At 47.5% G+C, this 17476-nt stretch overlaps 1 protein-coding gene across 1 annotated transcript in view; it reads right to left on the bottom strand.

Moving 5' to 3' along the window:
• KPNB1 (karyopherin subunit beta 1) overlaps positions 1–17476 on the bottom strand; it is a 2271876-nt gene that overhangs the window by 526895 nt on the left and 1727505 nt on the right. Inside the window, exon 17 of the mRNA XM_044055271.1 lies at positions 4953–5060. Coding sequence (XP_043911206.1) covers positions 4953–5060 — 108 coding nt within the window. The remainder of the gene's footprint in view (positions 1–4952; positions 5061–17476) is intronic.

The following is a 17476-nucleotide window of genomic DNA, read 5'->3' as shown; positions in this document are numbered from 1 at the left end:
GCATCCGTCTCCCCCATCCCCAACTTCATATTCTGTATTCCTGCATCTGTCCATCCCAGAGACTGGCTCATTTCTTTTGGCAACAGATTGTTTCAAACTCTTGGGTACAAATACTGTTTCAGGATGATACTAGTTGGCACTGAATACACCCTTCCTTTCAGGGAATTCCTCCCTACCCTCAACCAGTTTCTCCTCTGGTTCAAAAGAAGCTTAAACTGAATGTCATACTGCCAGTGATTTAAACCAAAAGGAGGAAGTCTTCAGAATTTCTTTAAAAAAAAAAAAAAAAAAAAAAAAAACTTTCCTGCTGAAGTTTTAGATGTTTCATACTCAAGTTTGTGGAAGTACCAAAATTCACAGCATTGACCCTTCAGTGTTTGCTAGTCATTCCTCTCCTCTGTTTTATGTTAACAGACTAGAAAGATTTTATCAGATTCGCATAGCTGCAGACTTCACAGTTTCGTAGGTTGTCACATTTGCATTACTTTGAGATGGCTACAGCTCCTAGGATGTTTACAAAATGTCTAGTTCCCGGGATAGCTCATTGCAGACTGCAAGACATGCACATTTTCTTATTTAGATGGCTTGCTGATCTTTGCAGAGTCTCTCTCCGGATGCCTTGAACCCTCAACATAGGTTTATTCGCTCCTTACCAGTCTAGGCTTCCAGATAAATGTTTAAACATTCTCTTTTGACTCGCACAGGATTATTTCAGGCTGCCTTATAGGTAGTCTCTTCAAAAGTATTCTTAAACAGGGAAAAAGGTGAAATTGCAATCAGGAAACCTTCATGAATTTCAGTCAGACTTCTGCCAAATATCTCAAGATTCTGTGGTTCGTGGCTTCTGCGCATGAGAAAAACTCTGTGTTGAAAAAACATGGTTTGAACATTAATCCCCGAGATTTTTGTATTCTAATGTTGAGCTTTATCAAGAAAGAACTGCACTGGTGGTGGAGTAATTTCAATGTGGGTAAAGGTTCGAGTTCCATGGAACAGGTCTGACCAAAGAACGCAAGTGTCAGGGATGTTGGGGTGTGGTCTATGCTATAAAATCTTCAAGACTTGTGGTCCCCCAACAGCATATCAAGTGATTACAGAGAATACCACAGTGATGTACATAAACGGGGGGGGGGGGGGGGGGTGGGGGGGGGTATACCTGGTCCTACCCCCATGTGCGCACTAGTTACTGTGACTTAAGTTCACCCTACAGCATTGTGTTGTCCTTAAGCAGCTTGCATATCATCAGACCAAAACACAGCGGCAGATCAGCTGAGCAGAACCAGGACAGACCCTCTCAAAAAATGAATGGGGGGGGGGGGTCTTCAGGAATGGGCACAGTTGTGGGGAACACCTTAAGTATACACAACTGTACTTTCATCAAGTCTACCTTGACCCGGACAAAGTATTTGACAAAACCCAACTCAGGGAGTGAAACTCAAGAGGTTAGGTACAAACTGATGTCACCTGGTGGATAGCCAACTGGCTCACAGACAGGACCCAGAAAGTTAGAACTGGCGAGTCCACCTCTACAAAAGGCCAGTCACAAGAGTCCCTCAGGAATCGGTCCTTGGACCGCTACTTCTCTGAAGTCAAGGCCAGTGTCAGTGGTCACTGGCTAAGTTTGCACATGATTGCAAATTAGGAGCAGTCGCTTGAACCTCACACTGACAAATGTTCTCCAGGAGAGGCTGACAGACAAAACTGTTAGAGCCATGGACTAAAACTAAATGCCGCCAAGAAATGCATAACAGTATCCTTTGGGAGGTCATCCGCCCCTGGTAACTATTAATACACACCTTAGAATTGACCCAGAAGTCAGGGACACAGCAGTAATCTAGCCTTTGACCATCAAGTGCCTACAGTAGTGAGGAAATATGTTGCACAAGTTATAAACAAAGGTATGGCATCCAAGTCCAAAGTCACTGTTCCACTGCATTCAGCATTATCATTGAGTACAATGCCCCATTTGGTATGTACTGAACTAGGCATATCCAACAACTGGAACCACCGCAGAGGTTCCTCAATGAAAATACAGGGTGCAAGTAAAATGTCATACAGACCGCCTCAAGGCCCTATCCCTGTATTGTCTCCTATGGCCCTTTGTGGGGAGATCTATGCCTGGCATAAGTGCCTTGTCAGACCACACTCTGATAGGCCTCCTGCATATCCACAGAACAGAAGCAGAATTACCCATTCTGAAGACAAACCTGGCCTGTGATAAACAGGACCTTCTAGAGAGACAAGAATGTATTCCAGAGACTATCCTATGGAACAAACTCCCCATCCACATGAAGCAGAGTTCTTCCCTAACCCAAAACAAGTAAACCTGAAATTCATCCCTGGTTTGGCATCTATTGTCTCTAATGAACATAACCAACCTGTAAATGGTTAATTTCCCAGGCCTGTGTGTAAATGTTTCATCTCCCAAACCCCTGCATTCAAAGGGCATCAGAACTTGTCTGATTTGAGATGCATGGCTAAGCTTAACAATGCACTTGGTCAGCCTAGTAAACATCTATGAACCTAAAGCTAGAGTCTCCATAACCACTAAAACATGCTTACTCACCCAGTTACAAAAACAAAATACTCGTAAGACGTGCAGACTGTAGAAGCAAAAATGCAGTTTATCTAGCTATGTGCAAAGATTGCCCATCCTACTACACCGAAAAAAATCATAGTTTGAAAGAATATTGGAGCACTTTGTTGATACAAGGAGACATTCAGCATCTGGTGCTTAAAATATATTAGAATTAAGGACCATAACTTTGACTTCATGGTTCTGCAGTTAAGTTATATGAACCATAGAGGTGGGAGCATACATGAGAGGATGGAAAATTAATTAAAAATGTACAATTTTACTGTAGGCAGATATGGGCGATAGCCTAAATGGAAGTATACCTTTAAAGCCAGCACTTGGTATCAGGAGGTTAACGTCATTAACATTTAATACATTACCATAGTTACTAATTGATTTAGTAATGAGATGCAATTAATGTTTTTATAAAGCGTTTAAGATTTTACGGTCTGATGGAGTGCAGTTAGCACAAAAGCACTTAACCGTGAAACTGAAGTGTAACTTCAGCCGAGGTGGGATTTTTTTTTTTAATCTTGCAACCTGATAGTTTTTGTGCCACCAGAGTCACTTTCCAGAAGTTGGTAGAGTGCCTCCGATGCCCTAGTATTTGCTACTGCAACTCCTTTCTTAGCCAACCAGTACTCCTTCCTAGCCTTGTTGGTCTTTTCTATCTCCCGCTTTTTCCTGCAGTCCTTTCTTTTGACGACTTCTTGGACTTCTGTATTCTAGCACCAGCTTTCCTTCTAGCACCAGCTTTCCTTCTTTACCTTATTTCCCTATCTCTGCCACATCTGTTCTGCAGTCCTCAAGCATGCTGTTTTGAGGAGGTGCCATTCTTCAACCCCACCGATTTTCCTCCTTTTCTTGGGGTGCTAGAGCCCCGAGTAACGAACTGTTGCGTTTTCTCTCCAGTCAACTTTCAGCTCTTCAGCCTGGACTCTGTTGACCTTAGAGCCTTCTCTGACCACTGGTTGCAGCTGATTGTGGCAACCAGTGGCTTATGCTGTGGGCAGACTATTTCACTGGGGATGAATTTGCAGTTATCGATTCTATCCCAGTGCCCTTTCCTTACTAGGAGGAAATTTAAATGAGTTGCATGTTGGCCACTCTTGTATGGGATCTTGTGACAGTCTTCTGAACCATGAGTTGGCTACCATCAAGCCATTTGCCAGACAGAAATCTAGAAATGCCTCTCCTTTTTACTCCTGTTGCCCTATGGACTCAGGCAGTCCTCATATCCTTATGGACTCGGGCAGTCCTCATATTCTGCTTTGTGCATTCAAGTCACCCACTATCAACACCAATTCCTCCCGTTTTATCTGGTAGGTCCTGCAAATGCTGTCTGAATGCACTCTTCCTCACTATCACAACCCTGCTGTGGGGCATATGGCAGTATTCGTAATCTCGGACTATCATTACACTGGAATCTGACTGCCATGAGTGCCACCAATTCTAATATCCCACACTGCCTTCTGAAGCCAGTCTCACAATTCCCACACTACTTTTAGCCTGTCTCCCTGAGTAGAAGATTCTGGATCACAAGACAAGTGGCTTCGCAGCACTGCCCATCTTGTCTCTTCGATACATAGATGTCCAGCCTTCTCCATGTCATCCACTTGCAAACTGAACCCTGTCAGTGAACCTACATTAAGTGTAGCAATTCTCAGTTCATGTTTGGCAGGTTGACTGGTTTTACTCCCAGCTTTTGCTCCGACCTATCCCAAATAACCCAGGCTTGCTGGGCTTCATGGCAAGTGCACACTGCCCAATAGCACATACACCCTTTACCACTGTTAGCATGGGTCCCTGGCATAGGTTGGAGTAGGCTGGGTCCTCAACCCACTTATCACCAGTAACTACCCATGTCTATTTTGATGCCATTAGTCAACATGACCAAAATACCTAGAGCTATACTTCACACAGTCGAGTGGCTAGCCTGGCCACTGCACGCAGGTCTGATCAGTGTTGTCTTGAGGACACTGCACACAACAGTAGATGCCCAAAGCAGTTTGCTTGTACAACTCTTCCCCTATGAGGCACCATGTAGAGTCTGTGCTGCTGCCTACAGCTCCATTCGGGGGCAAGTTTGAGATGGAAACACTGCATGATTTTCGGAAGTGGGAAGAACCCCACACAAACACAGGGAGAACATGCAAACTCTAGACATTGGTCGCAGATCAGGATTAAACCTTGTGCATGGGAGACCACCTTCGCCATGCCAACTTCTCTTTCTGGAGAGCACTAGACATTACCAGAAAACAATGTCTGAGTAACTATGGAACTGTATACCAAAATAAGTGGCTTTCTCAAGCTGAAACTAAAAACTGAACACTGAAAATCATTTTACACTTGTCAAGTGCTTTGTATCTGTACTTACCCCAAGATTTTCTAGAAGCAACTGCATGATCTCATCGCAGAAGGGCAGGATATTAGACTGCAATGCCCTACACAAGTCTCCTACCAGGCCAACTGCAGCCAGGCAAACCTGAAAAAAAAAAAACAAACCCTGTTATAATGCCTTTCTAAAAACAGAGCCCAACTAGGCACAAAACTATGCCCTCACATTTTAGAATCATATGATCTTGTAAATGGTGCAACACTAATAACATTGTGCAAAAACATACCATTATCAAAATGAAAGCTTTTGAGTTGCACCCAAGACAACTGCTAGATAAATTTGATGCCCTGAATCGCTAAAATGCTAATTTTGTAGTTTCACTTTTGTTGGACAAAAAAATGCTGCACAGATGTCAAAAGAAAAAGTTATGTACTCACCATAACGTTCCATCTGTATTTTCATTCTTCCTCAACAGATGAGTTCAGACCAGATCCTCGGATCCAACCTGGCAGTTACTACCTGTGGCATCCAAAGAAGCTCTTGAGCTCATCCCTTACCCACAATGCACTTGCCCCAAGTCTCATCAGAACTTTTCTGAATTTACAAGAAAAGTGCGCTTTTGAGGAGAAAAACTACCAGGAGATCAATATAAAGGACAGTTGTGCCCCTGTAAAGACTTGCTCTTCCAGAAGTTTGTGAAAAGTGATGGGGCTGGTGGGTGGGTCCCTCCAATTAAGTTGTGGTCCTCTCCCACACTAAGAATACTGCAACATAGGAATAGGACATAGAATAGTGTAAAATCTTACTATAACCACAGATGTCATCTTCCATGCTGCAGTATTCCTTCCCTCCCTCCAACCCTCTGTACTGAGAACCAAGGACATAACTCTTAGGCACTAGCAGACTAGCCAGCATATGACACTTGACACTTCTAGTTGACATCACTTGTTACTCTTTAGGACCATCTGACAGGCCTTCAAGTTTTTAGGTCTGTCCGTGCAGACATCATATTTAAGGTCCATGGTTTATAGCCCTACGTGTGACACTCAACACCTACAGCAGCCAGGCTTAAAGTTTTGTATAGGAGCCAACGTTCAGGTCACCTGAGGCAGGGAATCCCACACCAAGAATACTGCAACATAGGAACAGGACATTTGTTTACTCAACTAGCTGTACTGAGTTATGTTGGTAAAACAGAGGACTGAAAGACCGTGAACACATTTATGATGAGTCTAGAAAAGGTAAAAGAAATGCACTGCAAATATATTTTAGCTGTTGAAGTTTGTGCTACAACTTTTTAATGTCAGCATTAGAGTTGGCAATGTCAGCACTAAAACAATGTAGTGAAATTAAATGGATTTTAGAAAAAGTGACAGAGGTAAGGGTTTAAAATGACTATTACTTTAAGACCACTGCTTAGGTTACGCGACCTTAGAGATCAGAAACTAAACAGCATTCCATGCCGGTTATTAGATCTGAAAAAGCACCTAGACAGGTGTAAAAGCCCTATTGTTTCCTGGATGTTAACTTTTTATGCGGTTTTATTAAATTTTGGAACTGCTACTTCACTGGATTCAGCCATGCTGACTGGTTATTCTACTTTGCTATAATCCGCTGCACCAAAGTATTGTTTGTTATGCTTAGCCAGGCTCTGGTGCAGGGGATTGTCCATCTCTAGAGTAGTGAGTTGACTATCAGACCTTTCAGGAGTGCTGGTAGGGCCCCGTCAGAAAAGGAATCTCTGGAACCCTGGCTTTGCAGGCCTCCTCTGCTGTGTGTGTGGGGGGTTATGCAGCATCACCTAATAAAACTCTCCCCTCGGTCCCTAGAGGAACTTCTCCACATGTCCCAGAAAGGACCCTGGGACTTTACATTTTCCTACCACCTCATTGATACCTAGAAAAGGATCTGAGGGGTAGAACACTGTACATCCACTGCAGAGGGGGTCTTCCCATCCCTCTCTCACCTGGATCGTGTCCTTCACTGTGAGTCAAGAGAGACATGCCAAAGGAAGCACTGAGATGAAAACTTGAAGGGCTCTGCAAAATAAGCTCAGACATGCCTAAACCCACTGACCGAGGTGCCTTCAGCCTCATACGAAATTAGCCTCATGGAAGAGTTAGAAAAAGACTGAAGAGAAGCAAACGGTTGTCAAAAGACTGGATATCTGCAGGTGAGGACCCAGAAAGGGCATTTGGAACCTCCTTGAACAAATTCCTTTGCAACCTAGTAAAAATTGTCAAATTAAGCAAACTAGGGCAAAGGGTTGCTGAAGCATAGACATGCTTCCCAAACCTGCCCATCGCCCTAGACTCCCGGTTAGGGGGATGAGTGAAGCTTACTCTGTGGCCATCGCCACGACCATTGCATCAACAGGCACCCCCATGGCCCAAAGCTATCCCCGAAGTTGGTGCCAGAATTTAGAAGTTATGTACTCACCATAACGTTCCATCTGAGTAGGTGTATTCATTTGTCTGCAACCTGTGGGTTATGGATCCGAACCGGCATGGTTTACCAGCTATGGATCCAAGCTCTCAGCTCCTCCCCTCACCCATAATGCCCTGCTCTACCCTCATGACCTCAGATCGAGTTTGCCAAAAGCAAGAACACCCTGAAAAGGGTAACACAACATATGCAGGAAACTGAAAGGCCAGGGGGATAGGAGGGTGGGATGGTTGCAGACAAATGAATACACCTACTCAGATGGAACGTTATGGTGAGTACATAACTTCTAAATCTGAAGTAGGAGATTCATTTGTCTGCAACCTGTGGGACAGAGTCCCCAGCTACCTGACTCTTGGACGGCCATCATGGAAGGATATTCCGGAGCACCGCTGAGCCAAAGGATGCTCTACCCCTAGATGCAAGATCCAACTTGTAGTGGGAAATAAAGGTATGAGATGAAGCCCACGTGGCTGCTGCACAAATATCATCTAGAGGAATCCTAGCCTTAAAGGCTGCCGAGGTAGAGACTGACCGGGTTGAATGGGCATGTACACCCACTGGTGCGGACCTTCCTGAAGCTTGATAAGCCAATAAGATACATTGTGAAATCCAGCGAGATAGTGAGACTTTAGAAATTGGTTTGCCCAAATTAAATTTAGCAAAGGAAATGAACTGGTCGGATTGCCTATGACCAGCCGTCCTGTTTAGATAAAATCTAAGTTGCCTGTGAACATCTAAGTAGTGAAGCTTGTATTCACCTTTGTTTTCATATTTAGGAAAGAAAACAGGGAGGTTAATGGATTGATTAATGTTTGCTTCAGAAGCTACTTCAGGAAGAAAGGACGGGTTGGTCCCGAGGTAAACACGGTCCGGATGAAAGACCAAGTAAGGAGGTTTAGCTGATAATGCTTGGAGCTCTGAAACTCTCTTGGCCGAAGTAATGGCTACTAAGAAGGCAGTCTTGAACGACAAGAATTTCAGATCTACCGTAGCCGCCGGCTCGAAGGGGGGGGGGGGTCAAGGCCTGGAGAACCAAGGAAAGGTCCCAAGGAGGAACCGCTTGTTTTACAGGGGGCCTGAGAAGAAAAGTACCTTTAAGGAAAATTTTACACAACTTGGCCGACATCAGAGGAGCAGACATCAGAGGATTGGAGTCATGACCGATGTGATGATGTGAAATTGCCGCAAGTTGTACTTTGACTGTGGAACTGCTGGCACCATCGTTAAAAAGAGTGGTTAAGAAATCAAGCACCACAGGGAGAGGAACTGTGAAGGGGTTTAGGCCATGCCGCTCCGCCCACAAAGAAAACCGTTTCCACTTGCTACGGTAGACTTTCCTAGTGGATGGTTTATGAGCTGCCACCAGGATCGCCTTAACAGGGGACGAAATACCGGGAGTCCTGATCAAGAGTGGAACTGGAGCAGCCAAGCGGTCAGCTTCAGGTTGTCCAGGTTCGGAGGAGATAAGCGGGATGGATGGAATATCAGATCTGGAATGGGATCTAGAATCCAAGGAGGATTCACAGAGTGAGACCTTAGGAAGGGGAACCAGATCTGTCGAGGCCAAAACGGAGCAATGAGAATCATTCTGCACCCCAACCGAGGGGCTTTCTGAAGAACTTGGAGCATCAGAGGCAAGGGGGGATAAGCATAAAGAAGACCGGGTGGCCAAGCATGCACCAGAGCGTCTCTTGGGGAACCTCCTGGAGGAGGTATCAGAGCGAAAAAACTGTCGCACTTGGTGTTTAAGGGAGAGGCAAAAAGATCACAAGAAGGAGTTCCCCACCGTGCGAATATGCGTTCCGCTACTTGAGTATTGAGAGACCCCTCGTAAGGGGTGAGAATGGTGCGACTGAGCTTGTCCGCCAGGATGTTGGACCGACCCGGAATGTGTGTTGCTATGAGAAAGCGGTTGGTGGAGATTGCCCATTCCCAAACTCTCATGGCTTCTCGACAAAGAGGGTAAGACATGGTTCCTCCTTGCTTGTTGATATACCAGACAACCGACATGTTGTCCGATTGAATCGCAATTGTTCCCAAGGGAAGAAAGGCCTGAAGTGCTAGCAATGCTAAGAGCACTGATCTCATCTCTAGAACGTTGATATGCAGTAAGGTCTCTGAATCGTTCCACGTGCCTTGGACGGTCCGGCCTGCAAAATGCCCCCCCACCCGAGGCGGGAGGCGTCCGTGGTCACCGTGGCGAGAGGGGGAGAAGCACAAAATGGGCGGCCTCCGTGGAGATCTGGAGAGTGAAGCCACCACAGCAGGGACCGCTTGCAAGCCTTGCTGATCGCAATGGGATGATGCATAGGAAGAGCAAGGTACGACCACTGTACTAGGAGTGTCCACTGGAGGATGCGCATATTGAATCTGGCGAGAGGAAGAAGTGCTATAGCAGACGCCATGGACCCTAGAGCCCTCTGGACCAACTCCGCCGGAACTGAGCTTGAGTGGAGAATGGCCCGCACCTGGAGCTGCAGATTTTGAACTCTGTCCACAGTGAGGAAGGCTTTTAAACTCCTTGTGTCTAACCTGGCACCTACAAAATCTATGAACTGCGTGGGTGCTAGGTTGGATTTTTTTGTATTTATAGTGATGCCCAGACTGGGAGCAAGATGGAGAAAGGAGTCTCGCGCCAATAGTAGTAGATGCCTTGTTGGGGCGGTAAGGAGCCAGTCGTCCAGGTAGGAAAGACCTGCACCCCCTGAAGCCTCAGGTGGGCCGCTACCACTGCTAATACTTTGGTGAACACCCTGGGGGCTGTGGTGAGACCAAAGGGAAGGACCCGGAACTGGTAGTGACTGGCTCCCAGCCGGAAGCGGAGAAACCTCCTGGAGCGCCTGTCCATTAGTATATGGTAGTACGTATCCTTGAGGTCTATGGAGCACATCCAGTGATTTTCTCTCAGAAGGGGGAGAATAGATTGCAGAGTGACCATTCGGAACTTCTCCTTGGGAACTGCCAGGTTCAAGAGAGAAAGGTCTAAAATTGGTCTTAGATCCCCTGTCTTTTTTGGCACTAAAAAGAACCTCGAGTAGAACCCTGATCCGATCTGGTCTGGGGGGGACGGGCTGGATGGCTCTTTTCTTTAGCAGATGGCCAATTTCTGCCAAAGCGGCCTCCCGTTGACCGGGTGGAACGTCGGGGAGGGACTTCAATTTTGGCAAGTGACGAAAGGGGATACGGTATCCTCTGGATATGATCTGGAGAACCCAGCGGTCTGATGTTATGGACTCCCATGCCGCTAGGTGCTCCGAAAAACGTCCCCCGACTGCCTCCAGAGTGGAGCAGCCGGGCAACACCTCAGGGTTGCTGCGCGGGCCGTTCAGAGAAGGGTTCTCTGGACCCGAAGTTCCTGGGAGCCCCTCTGCCTCTAGGGCGGCGTCCTCCCTGTCGTCCTCTGCCACGGAAGGACTGGTTGTCCGGAGCAGGCTGGGATTGCTGCGACTTCCGGAACCACATCTTCTTCTGACCCTTTTGGTTCCTAGAATAGGGCCTCTGGGGTGCAGAGAAGCGGATTCCGATGGCAGACAGCGTCTTCCCGTCCTTCTCGCTCTGGGTCAAAGTGTCGCGAACAGTCTTGCCAAAGAGGGCAGAACCATCGAAGGGGGCGTTCGCAAATGACGCTTTGAAGGGCTCTGAGAAATCGCAATGACGGAGCCAGGCCTGACGTCTAGTAACTAGACCTGCCCCTGCGGCTCTAGCGGCACCTTCCGTAGCATGGGAGAGTAGCCGCATAGAGGTATTGGTAACGGACCTGAGAGTGGCCATGCGGGTGGAGTGCAGCACTTTGTCCTCCTCAGACATGGACTCTGGGGGAGATGCAGCGTATTCTTTAATAAGATCGCGCTGCATCCTAATCACGTGCCAGGTAGTTCAGCGCCCTTACCGAGAAGATCGCTGAACTGAACATCCGCTTCCCCAAGCGGTCCATCATCCGAGACTCCTTGCTCGGGGGATGGACTGAGGGACTCTCCTGAGCAAGTTCCCTCTTGGTGGCCACCGCCGTCAACATGGCATCTACCGGAGGCCCCTTACTCCAATGGGCACGGTCAGCCGGGGGACTGAGGATCCGGTCAGGCCTTTTAGGGATTGGCTCCACGGTGTCCGGTTCCTTCCACGCCCTGGTGGTAATGAGGTCCACCAGGGGGTCGGCAGGAGGGGACACCCAAGAGGTAGACTGGCCCGCTTCAAATGCCTCCAAGAACACGGACTCGTCAGAGGAAGACTTTGGGGCAGACCACCCCCCCCTTATGCGGATGTCTCCAAATGAGACATCCTCGGGGGGGTGACTGTGGGGAGCCTTCCCCTTCCTCCAAATCAGTGTCTTCCGTGAGAGACTCGGGGGAGTCAATGTGCCTCCTTTTGCACGTATGCTTGCGAGGAACATCCTCTGGAGGGCTGTCAGAGGACTCCTCGCAAACAGTAACCTGTTCCAGGGGAACAGCTTGGGGCACAGGAGCGGGCTGTCCCAAGGGCCGGATGGTGGAAGCCTGACCCAGTGCAGAGGGAGCGGGACGGAGCCAAACAAGTGCCGGGGTCCGGAGACCCTCAACAGGGCCCTCTCCACTACATCAAAAGCCGAAGGGAGCCGACCTCGACCAAAGGATCAGACAATCGGCTCCCCTCGGATCCGAGGAGTGGATCGGAGCCGGCGCCGGCGCCGGATCCGGCGACAGTGCGCCCGACACAGACGGGCGCCGAAGGAGCACTGATCCCCCCAGATCCGAAGCTTGGATCCGATGCACTCGAGGGCAGGGTCGGATCCGAAGTACCAAGTACTATCGGCACCGACCCACCCCCGGCTCCGAAGCTGCTCAGCTCCAACTGCTCCGAACCCGGGTAGCGGGTCGGAGAAGGAGCAATTGGCTTGAAAAAGGGGGTCGAGCTCCCTCCCCAGAGGGGGGGGAGGCAAGAGCACTCCCATCTGCATCTGGGCCTGGATGAACCTTATCATCCGGTCCAGATCAGCGTCCGACAGGCTGTAAGTTGATCTCGACGAGGCTACCGAGGTAGGCCTTGAGTGCCTCCTCGAGAGCCTCGACTGAGATCGGGTCTCCTCCTCAAGTCCCGGTGAAAAACACGCTGGAGACCGGAGCCGAGGAGGAGGAGAGCCAGCAGACAAGGAAGCCGGGGGAGAAGCCCGCTTGGCTGGCGGGGCCGAAACAGAGGTCTCGGCCCGCCGCTTATGGTGCTTCTCCCTCCGGGCCTTCTTCCTAGCTTCCCTCTCCTCCGAACCACTAAAGGGAGGTTGAGTCCCAGGAGGAGGAGGGGGAGCTGGAGAGGGGACAACCGTGGTAACGGTTACCCCGGCGAGCGGAGGCGGAGCCGAGTCCGGCAAGAGACCCGCCAAAACAAGCTTGGACCTCCGCTCCTTCAAAGCCCTGGGGTTGAACCCTGCACAAATGGAACATCCAGATGTGAGGTGTTCAACCCCCAGGCATCTAACACACCGAGTGTGGCCATCAGCTGGGGAAAGCTTATGGCCACACTCAGAGCACTTAGAAAAAATAGCTTTGGGCTGCTCAGACATCCCAAAAGCAAACAATGTTACTAGAACTAATAAAAGTAAAGTAACAAAAACCACTCACAGGCCCAAACACACACTACACTACCAGCGAGGGGAGGGATATTAAAATAAAGTTTTAAACACTAAAAAAGTAATAATATAATAGGGAAACCTACACTTTCACACAACTTTAACAAAAATTTTTTAAATTTAAGCACTTTAGATACAAGAAATATCACTTAGCTGGAGAGCTGGAAAAACACAATCTGGTCACCATGCGCAGCAAACGAGATCTGAGGTCATGAGGGTAGAGCAGGGCATTATGGGTGAGGGGAGGAGCTGAGAGCTTGGATCCATAGCTGGTAAACCATGCCGGTTCGGATCCGATATCGGATCCATAACCCACAGGTTGCAGACAAATGAATCTCCTACTTCAGATCTTCTGTTCTCCTGGGTATGGGTTCAGCTATGTCTGGTTCCTTTAATCCCTGCCATGAGGTAGATGGGCCAGTACCAAAAGCCCCCAGGAATACTAACTCCTCAGGTGAAAGGTTACCGGGCATCCAATCATCCTGTTTAGGATCTCAAGGACTCTTGTGGAGAGTCCATATGCTTCCTCTTGCACTTTCACGCCTCAGTGAGATTGGGGAGGTAACAGAAGAAAATGTAATTCCCTGTTGGGGAGCTTAGGGGTCTCGGCCTGGCTGTCCCTGTGGAAAAGAATGATGAGGCTCCAAGTGCAGACGCATCAAGGTAAAAGGGTTATCTGAGGGGGTTGGATCAGTCCACTACACTGGAGCAGAGAACACCCTCTTTACAATAGACGGCAGATCTCCTTGGAAAGAGTGAGAGAAGGTCCCAGTACCAAGATGACAAGCTTCTGGGCAACAGCACTCCCTCACTCCAAAGGGGATCCCCTGAAGGAGGAAGCTGGAGCAAAGCTATCCAGTGCTGTGGCGCCAAGGCACAGACAGCTCTGACAATGTCTGGGTAGGCTCCAATGCCTCATATCTGACAGGGTAGCTTCAAATCCAAGAGACCCCCCCCCAGATCCAACTAAACGAACACTCAGGGTTAAGATTTGGCTCCGAGAAACTGATCCAGACACACAGAAGCCACAGTAGGGATATGAGGAGGAACTTGCAGTAGTGGAGTTGAAGATCAGGACCTCCTGACCCTAAGGGCCAGGAGCCAGTAGGACACCCATCAGACTGTGCAGAGAATATTCCTCACCATTTTATCCATATCCTCTTCTGTCAGACTTCTGGACGAGCAAGTAGAAGCCACACAAGGAGACTTGGAGCGATGTCTAGCCAAAAAGGGGTTAAGAAACCCTTGAACGTACAGGGTCAACAGATGCAGAATAAGTAGTCCTGGGCAGAATGAGAAAACCCGAAGATGGATTTGGGAGCTTTGTCGGATCAGAGGATGTCTGATCCAAAATGGTCTTTTGGATCTGGGGGTAAGCCTGTAGACTGTCTGATCCAGTGTGTCTTTTAGCCGGCTTAGAGAGGTATGAGGAGGAGGTATTTGGTCTCAGGGACGAAGACTTGACATCTTCACTCAGTTTTGGAGGGTTGAACCTCTGATATAGCATCCTCAAAAACAAAAGGTAAAAGCCTTTTAAAATAAGTTTCTTTGCTCAACTAAAGTCACAGGATTAAACCCGTGGCAAATGGATCAACTGTCTTATACTTGCAATGGGCCACATCACTATATGCACATTGTGTGATGGACAGATAATTCATGGCCATATTTTACACTTTTTTGAAATCAGCTGTTCTTTTATCTGCCACAACAGTAGGAGAAATTTAAGCAAAAACCCTTTTTTTGAAGGCAAGGTAAAAATACCAAAGATGTTGACCTGTAGAAATACACAGATGTAGGGGGGTAAAAAAAGGTTAACAGTTAGAAAAATGAATAGTAATATAAAGAAGTTTGAAAAATTGTACAACAGACGAAAGCACTGAAGAAAGGCAATACTTAGTGGCAAGGGACATAAAGAAGAAAGTAAAAATTACAATATTATAACACTAAGTAGTCAAAAGACAAATTTGAAAACACTTATCAAGTGAAGCTTGAGAGCAACGATCAACCACGTCTTTCTTGGAAAGTGGCAAATGAGATGAGGGGAGTTGGGGCGAGTGCACCGTGGATAAGGGATGAGCTCGAGAGCTTCTTTTTTACCACAAGGGATGAGCTCGAGAGACAGTTGTGTAAAATCTTAGCATAACCATAGAGGTCCTCTTCCATGTTTGCAATACTGTGTGTGGGATTTCCCTCCTCAGGCGACCCGTGCGTCTGCTCCTATACAAAAGCTCCAGCTTGGCTGTTGTAGTTGCATGAGACTTCACACGTAGAGCCGTAAACCAGGGAACTTAAATGTAACGTCTTCACGCACAGACCTCAGAACTTGAAAGTCCAGCAGGGCAAGTCGAAGTAGAGTAGCAAGTGATGTCAGCCATAGAATCAAAGAGTCATTTGATGGTTAAATTGGTCATAGGGTAGGGTATAATCACCAAGGGACCCAAGACAGGTCAGAAATGAGAGAGAGAAGAGAGAAGGGGGTTAAGGTGGGTGGGAAGGAATACTGCAACAAAGAACAGGACATCTATGGTTATGGTAATATTTTACATAACTATTTTATGTACTTCTATTCCAATGTTGCAGTATTCTTGGTGTGGGAGAGTACTAAAGCTTAGAAGGAAGCAAGAGAGAAGGTAGAAGTAGCCGATTCCACAAAGCCCAGCAGAACTATCTGGCAAAACCTGCATGTGCTCTGGAGACATTGTCTAGCTTGTAGTGTTTGGTGAAAGTGAATGGTACACCATGTGGCTACTTCCAAGCTGGATGCAGTGTCCAGGCCTTTTAAGAGGGCTTTGGAGGCTGCCACTGCCCTGATAGAGTGAGCCTCTACTCCCTGTGGGAGTTTTCAGCCATGGTGCGAGCAACATAAGCAAATAATCCAACATGCAATGGTTTGTTTGGAGACTGCCTTGCTCAGGGCCCTAGAAAGGGAGGAAACAAAAAGCTGATCGGATTTTATAGATTTTGTTTTGTCTAGGTAAAACCTTAGCGGTCTGTGTACATCCAGGGAGTGGAGTATTCTCTCTCTCATTGGTGGGAGAGGGGAAAAAGGTGGGTAGATGAATAGATCATTGACTACTATAGGCATAAAGGAAGGGGTGGGGTTCATAGGGTTACCATGTCCTTGTGGAAGGTAGTATAGGGAGGGCAGTCCATTAGGGCCTGTAATTCCGACACCTTCCTGGCAGAAGTTATAGCCATTAGCAGTGATGTCTTCAATGTGCAAATTTGCAGAGTAGTAGTACTAGCTGGTTAAAATGGGGACTGAGTTTTTCCGGAAAGAAGTTCAGGTCTCATTGTGGAGGAATGGATTTTCTTGGTGGTCTGATGTGCAAGACCCCTTTTAAGAAAAGCTTAACATCTAGTCTGGCTAGTAGGGGAGGGTCTAGGGGCAGGCTGAAATTGCTGAAAGGTGGACTTTCACTAAAGAATATGAAAGTCCCCTCAACTAGTTGACACGGGCAAGAAAGAGAAGTTATGTTAAGAACTTAACCACAGATCTCTCCCATTTTGCAGTACTCTGCATATGGGTTTACCCTTCTAGTCTCGTGTACATATGGCCAGCATCCAAAAGCTTTCAGTCCCTCCTAGGAGCGCAAGACATCAGGTCTAGGCAAGAGTACGTGGGTCATTAGTGACATTGCCACACACCAGCCCTCAGAACTGAAGGCCTCAGTCGGAGCCAGTCCCAAAAGGGCAATGCCAAGTCACTGCCATCCAGAGGGCAAAACATAGCTGATGAGGGGAAGGAGGAAGTGTAGGAATATTGGAACATGGAAGAGGACGACATCTATGGTTATGCTAAGTTCCTACACAACTTTTCCATGTCTTATTCCTTTGTTACAGTACACTGCATATGGGTGAGTGCCCAAGCTCACTGAGAAAGGGTGGTTGGTATAGAAGCAGATTCCAGGAATCCATGCAGGATAGCCCTAGCGAATCCTACCCTGAACCTAGAGATGCGGTCTAGTTTGTAGTGTTTGGTGAAGGTATGAACTGAAAACCAATAACAGCTCTTGCACTCACTTTCCTCACTTATCTAGAGGAAAATAGTTTTTTATTCAGGCATGTCCCAAGGGTCAGCTCCCAGTGTTCTCTCCTATCTGATGAATCTGGGCATCTTGAGGCAATGTAGAAATTGCCTTATGTACACAGACAACCCTCTCCACGTACCACCCAACAATGTAACCTGTGAGAGATGCACTTATCTAACCAAACTGGAGGGAAAGCTCTCGAAACAAGACTGAACTTGACAGTAAAGAGAAGGTAAACATTTGCACCACACCACACTCATCATAGTCTCACACTAAATCTACACCACCAAAATCCACACAGTAACAAAAACATTTGCGGAGGGTCTCAATCTCTCTAAGCAACAGACACCTCCAAAGCAGAAATGTAAGCAACCTTCATCCCTCAACACAACCCAAATGACAGCCCACAGACTCAGTGCGCCACGCAACAGCCAATAAGGCAACACAATGTACCCAACACACTAGTCATAGGTGACTATAGTCAGGCA

This window comes from Protopterus annectens, chromosome 13.part0, assembly GCF_019279795.1.
Source record: "Protopterus annectens isolate FY-2018-M chromosome 13.part0, PAN1.0, whole genome shotgun sequence".
NCBI lineage: Eukaryota > Metazoa > Chordata > Ceratodontiformes > Protopteridae > Protopterus > Protopterus annectens.
Note: the sequence above shows the minus strand (reverse complement) of the source record. Positions and strands in the feature narration are given on the sequence as shown.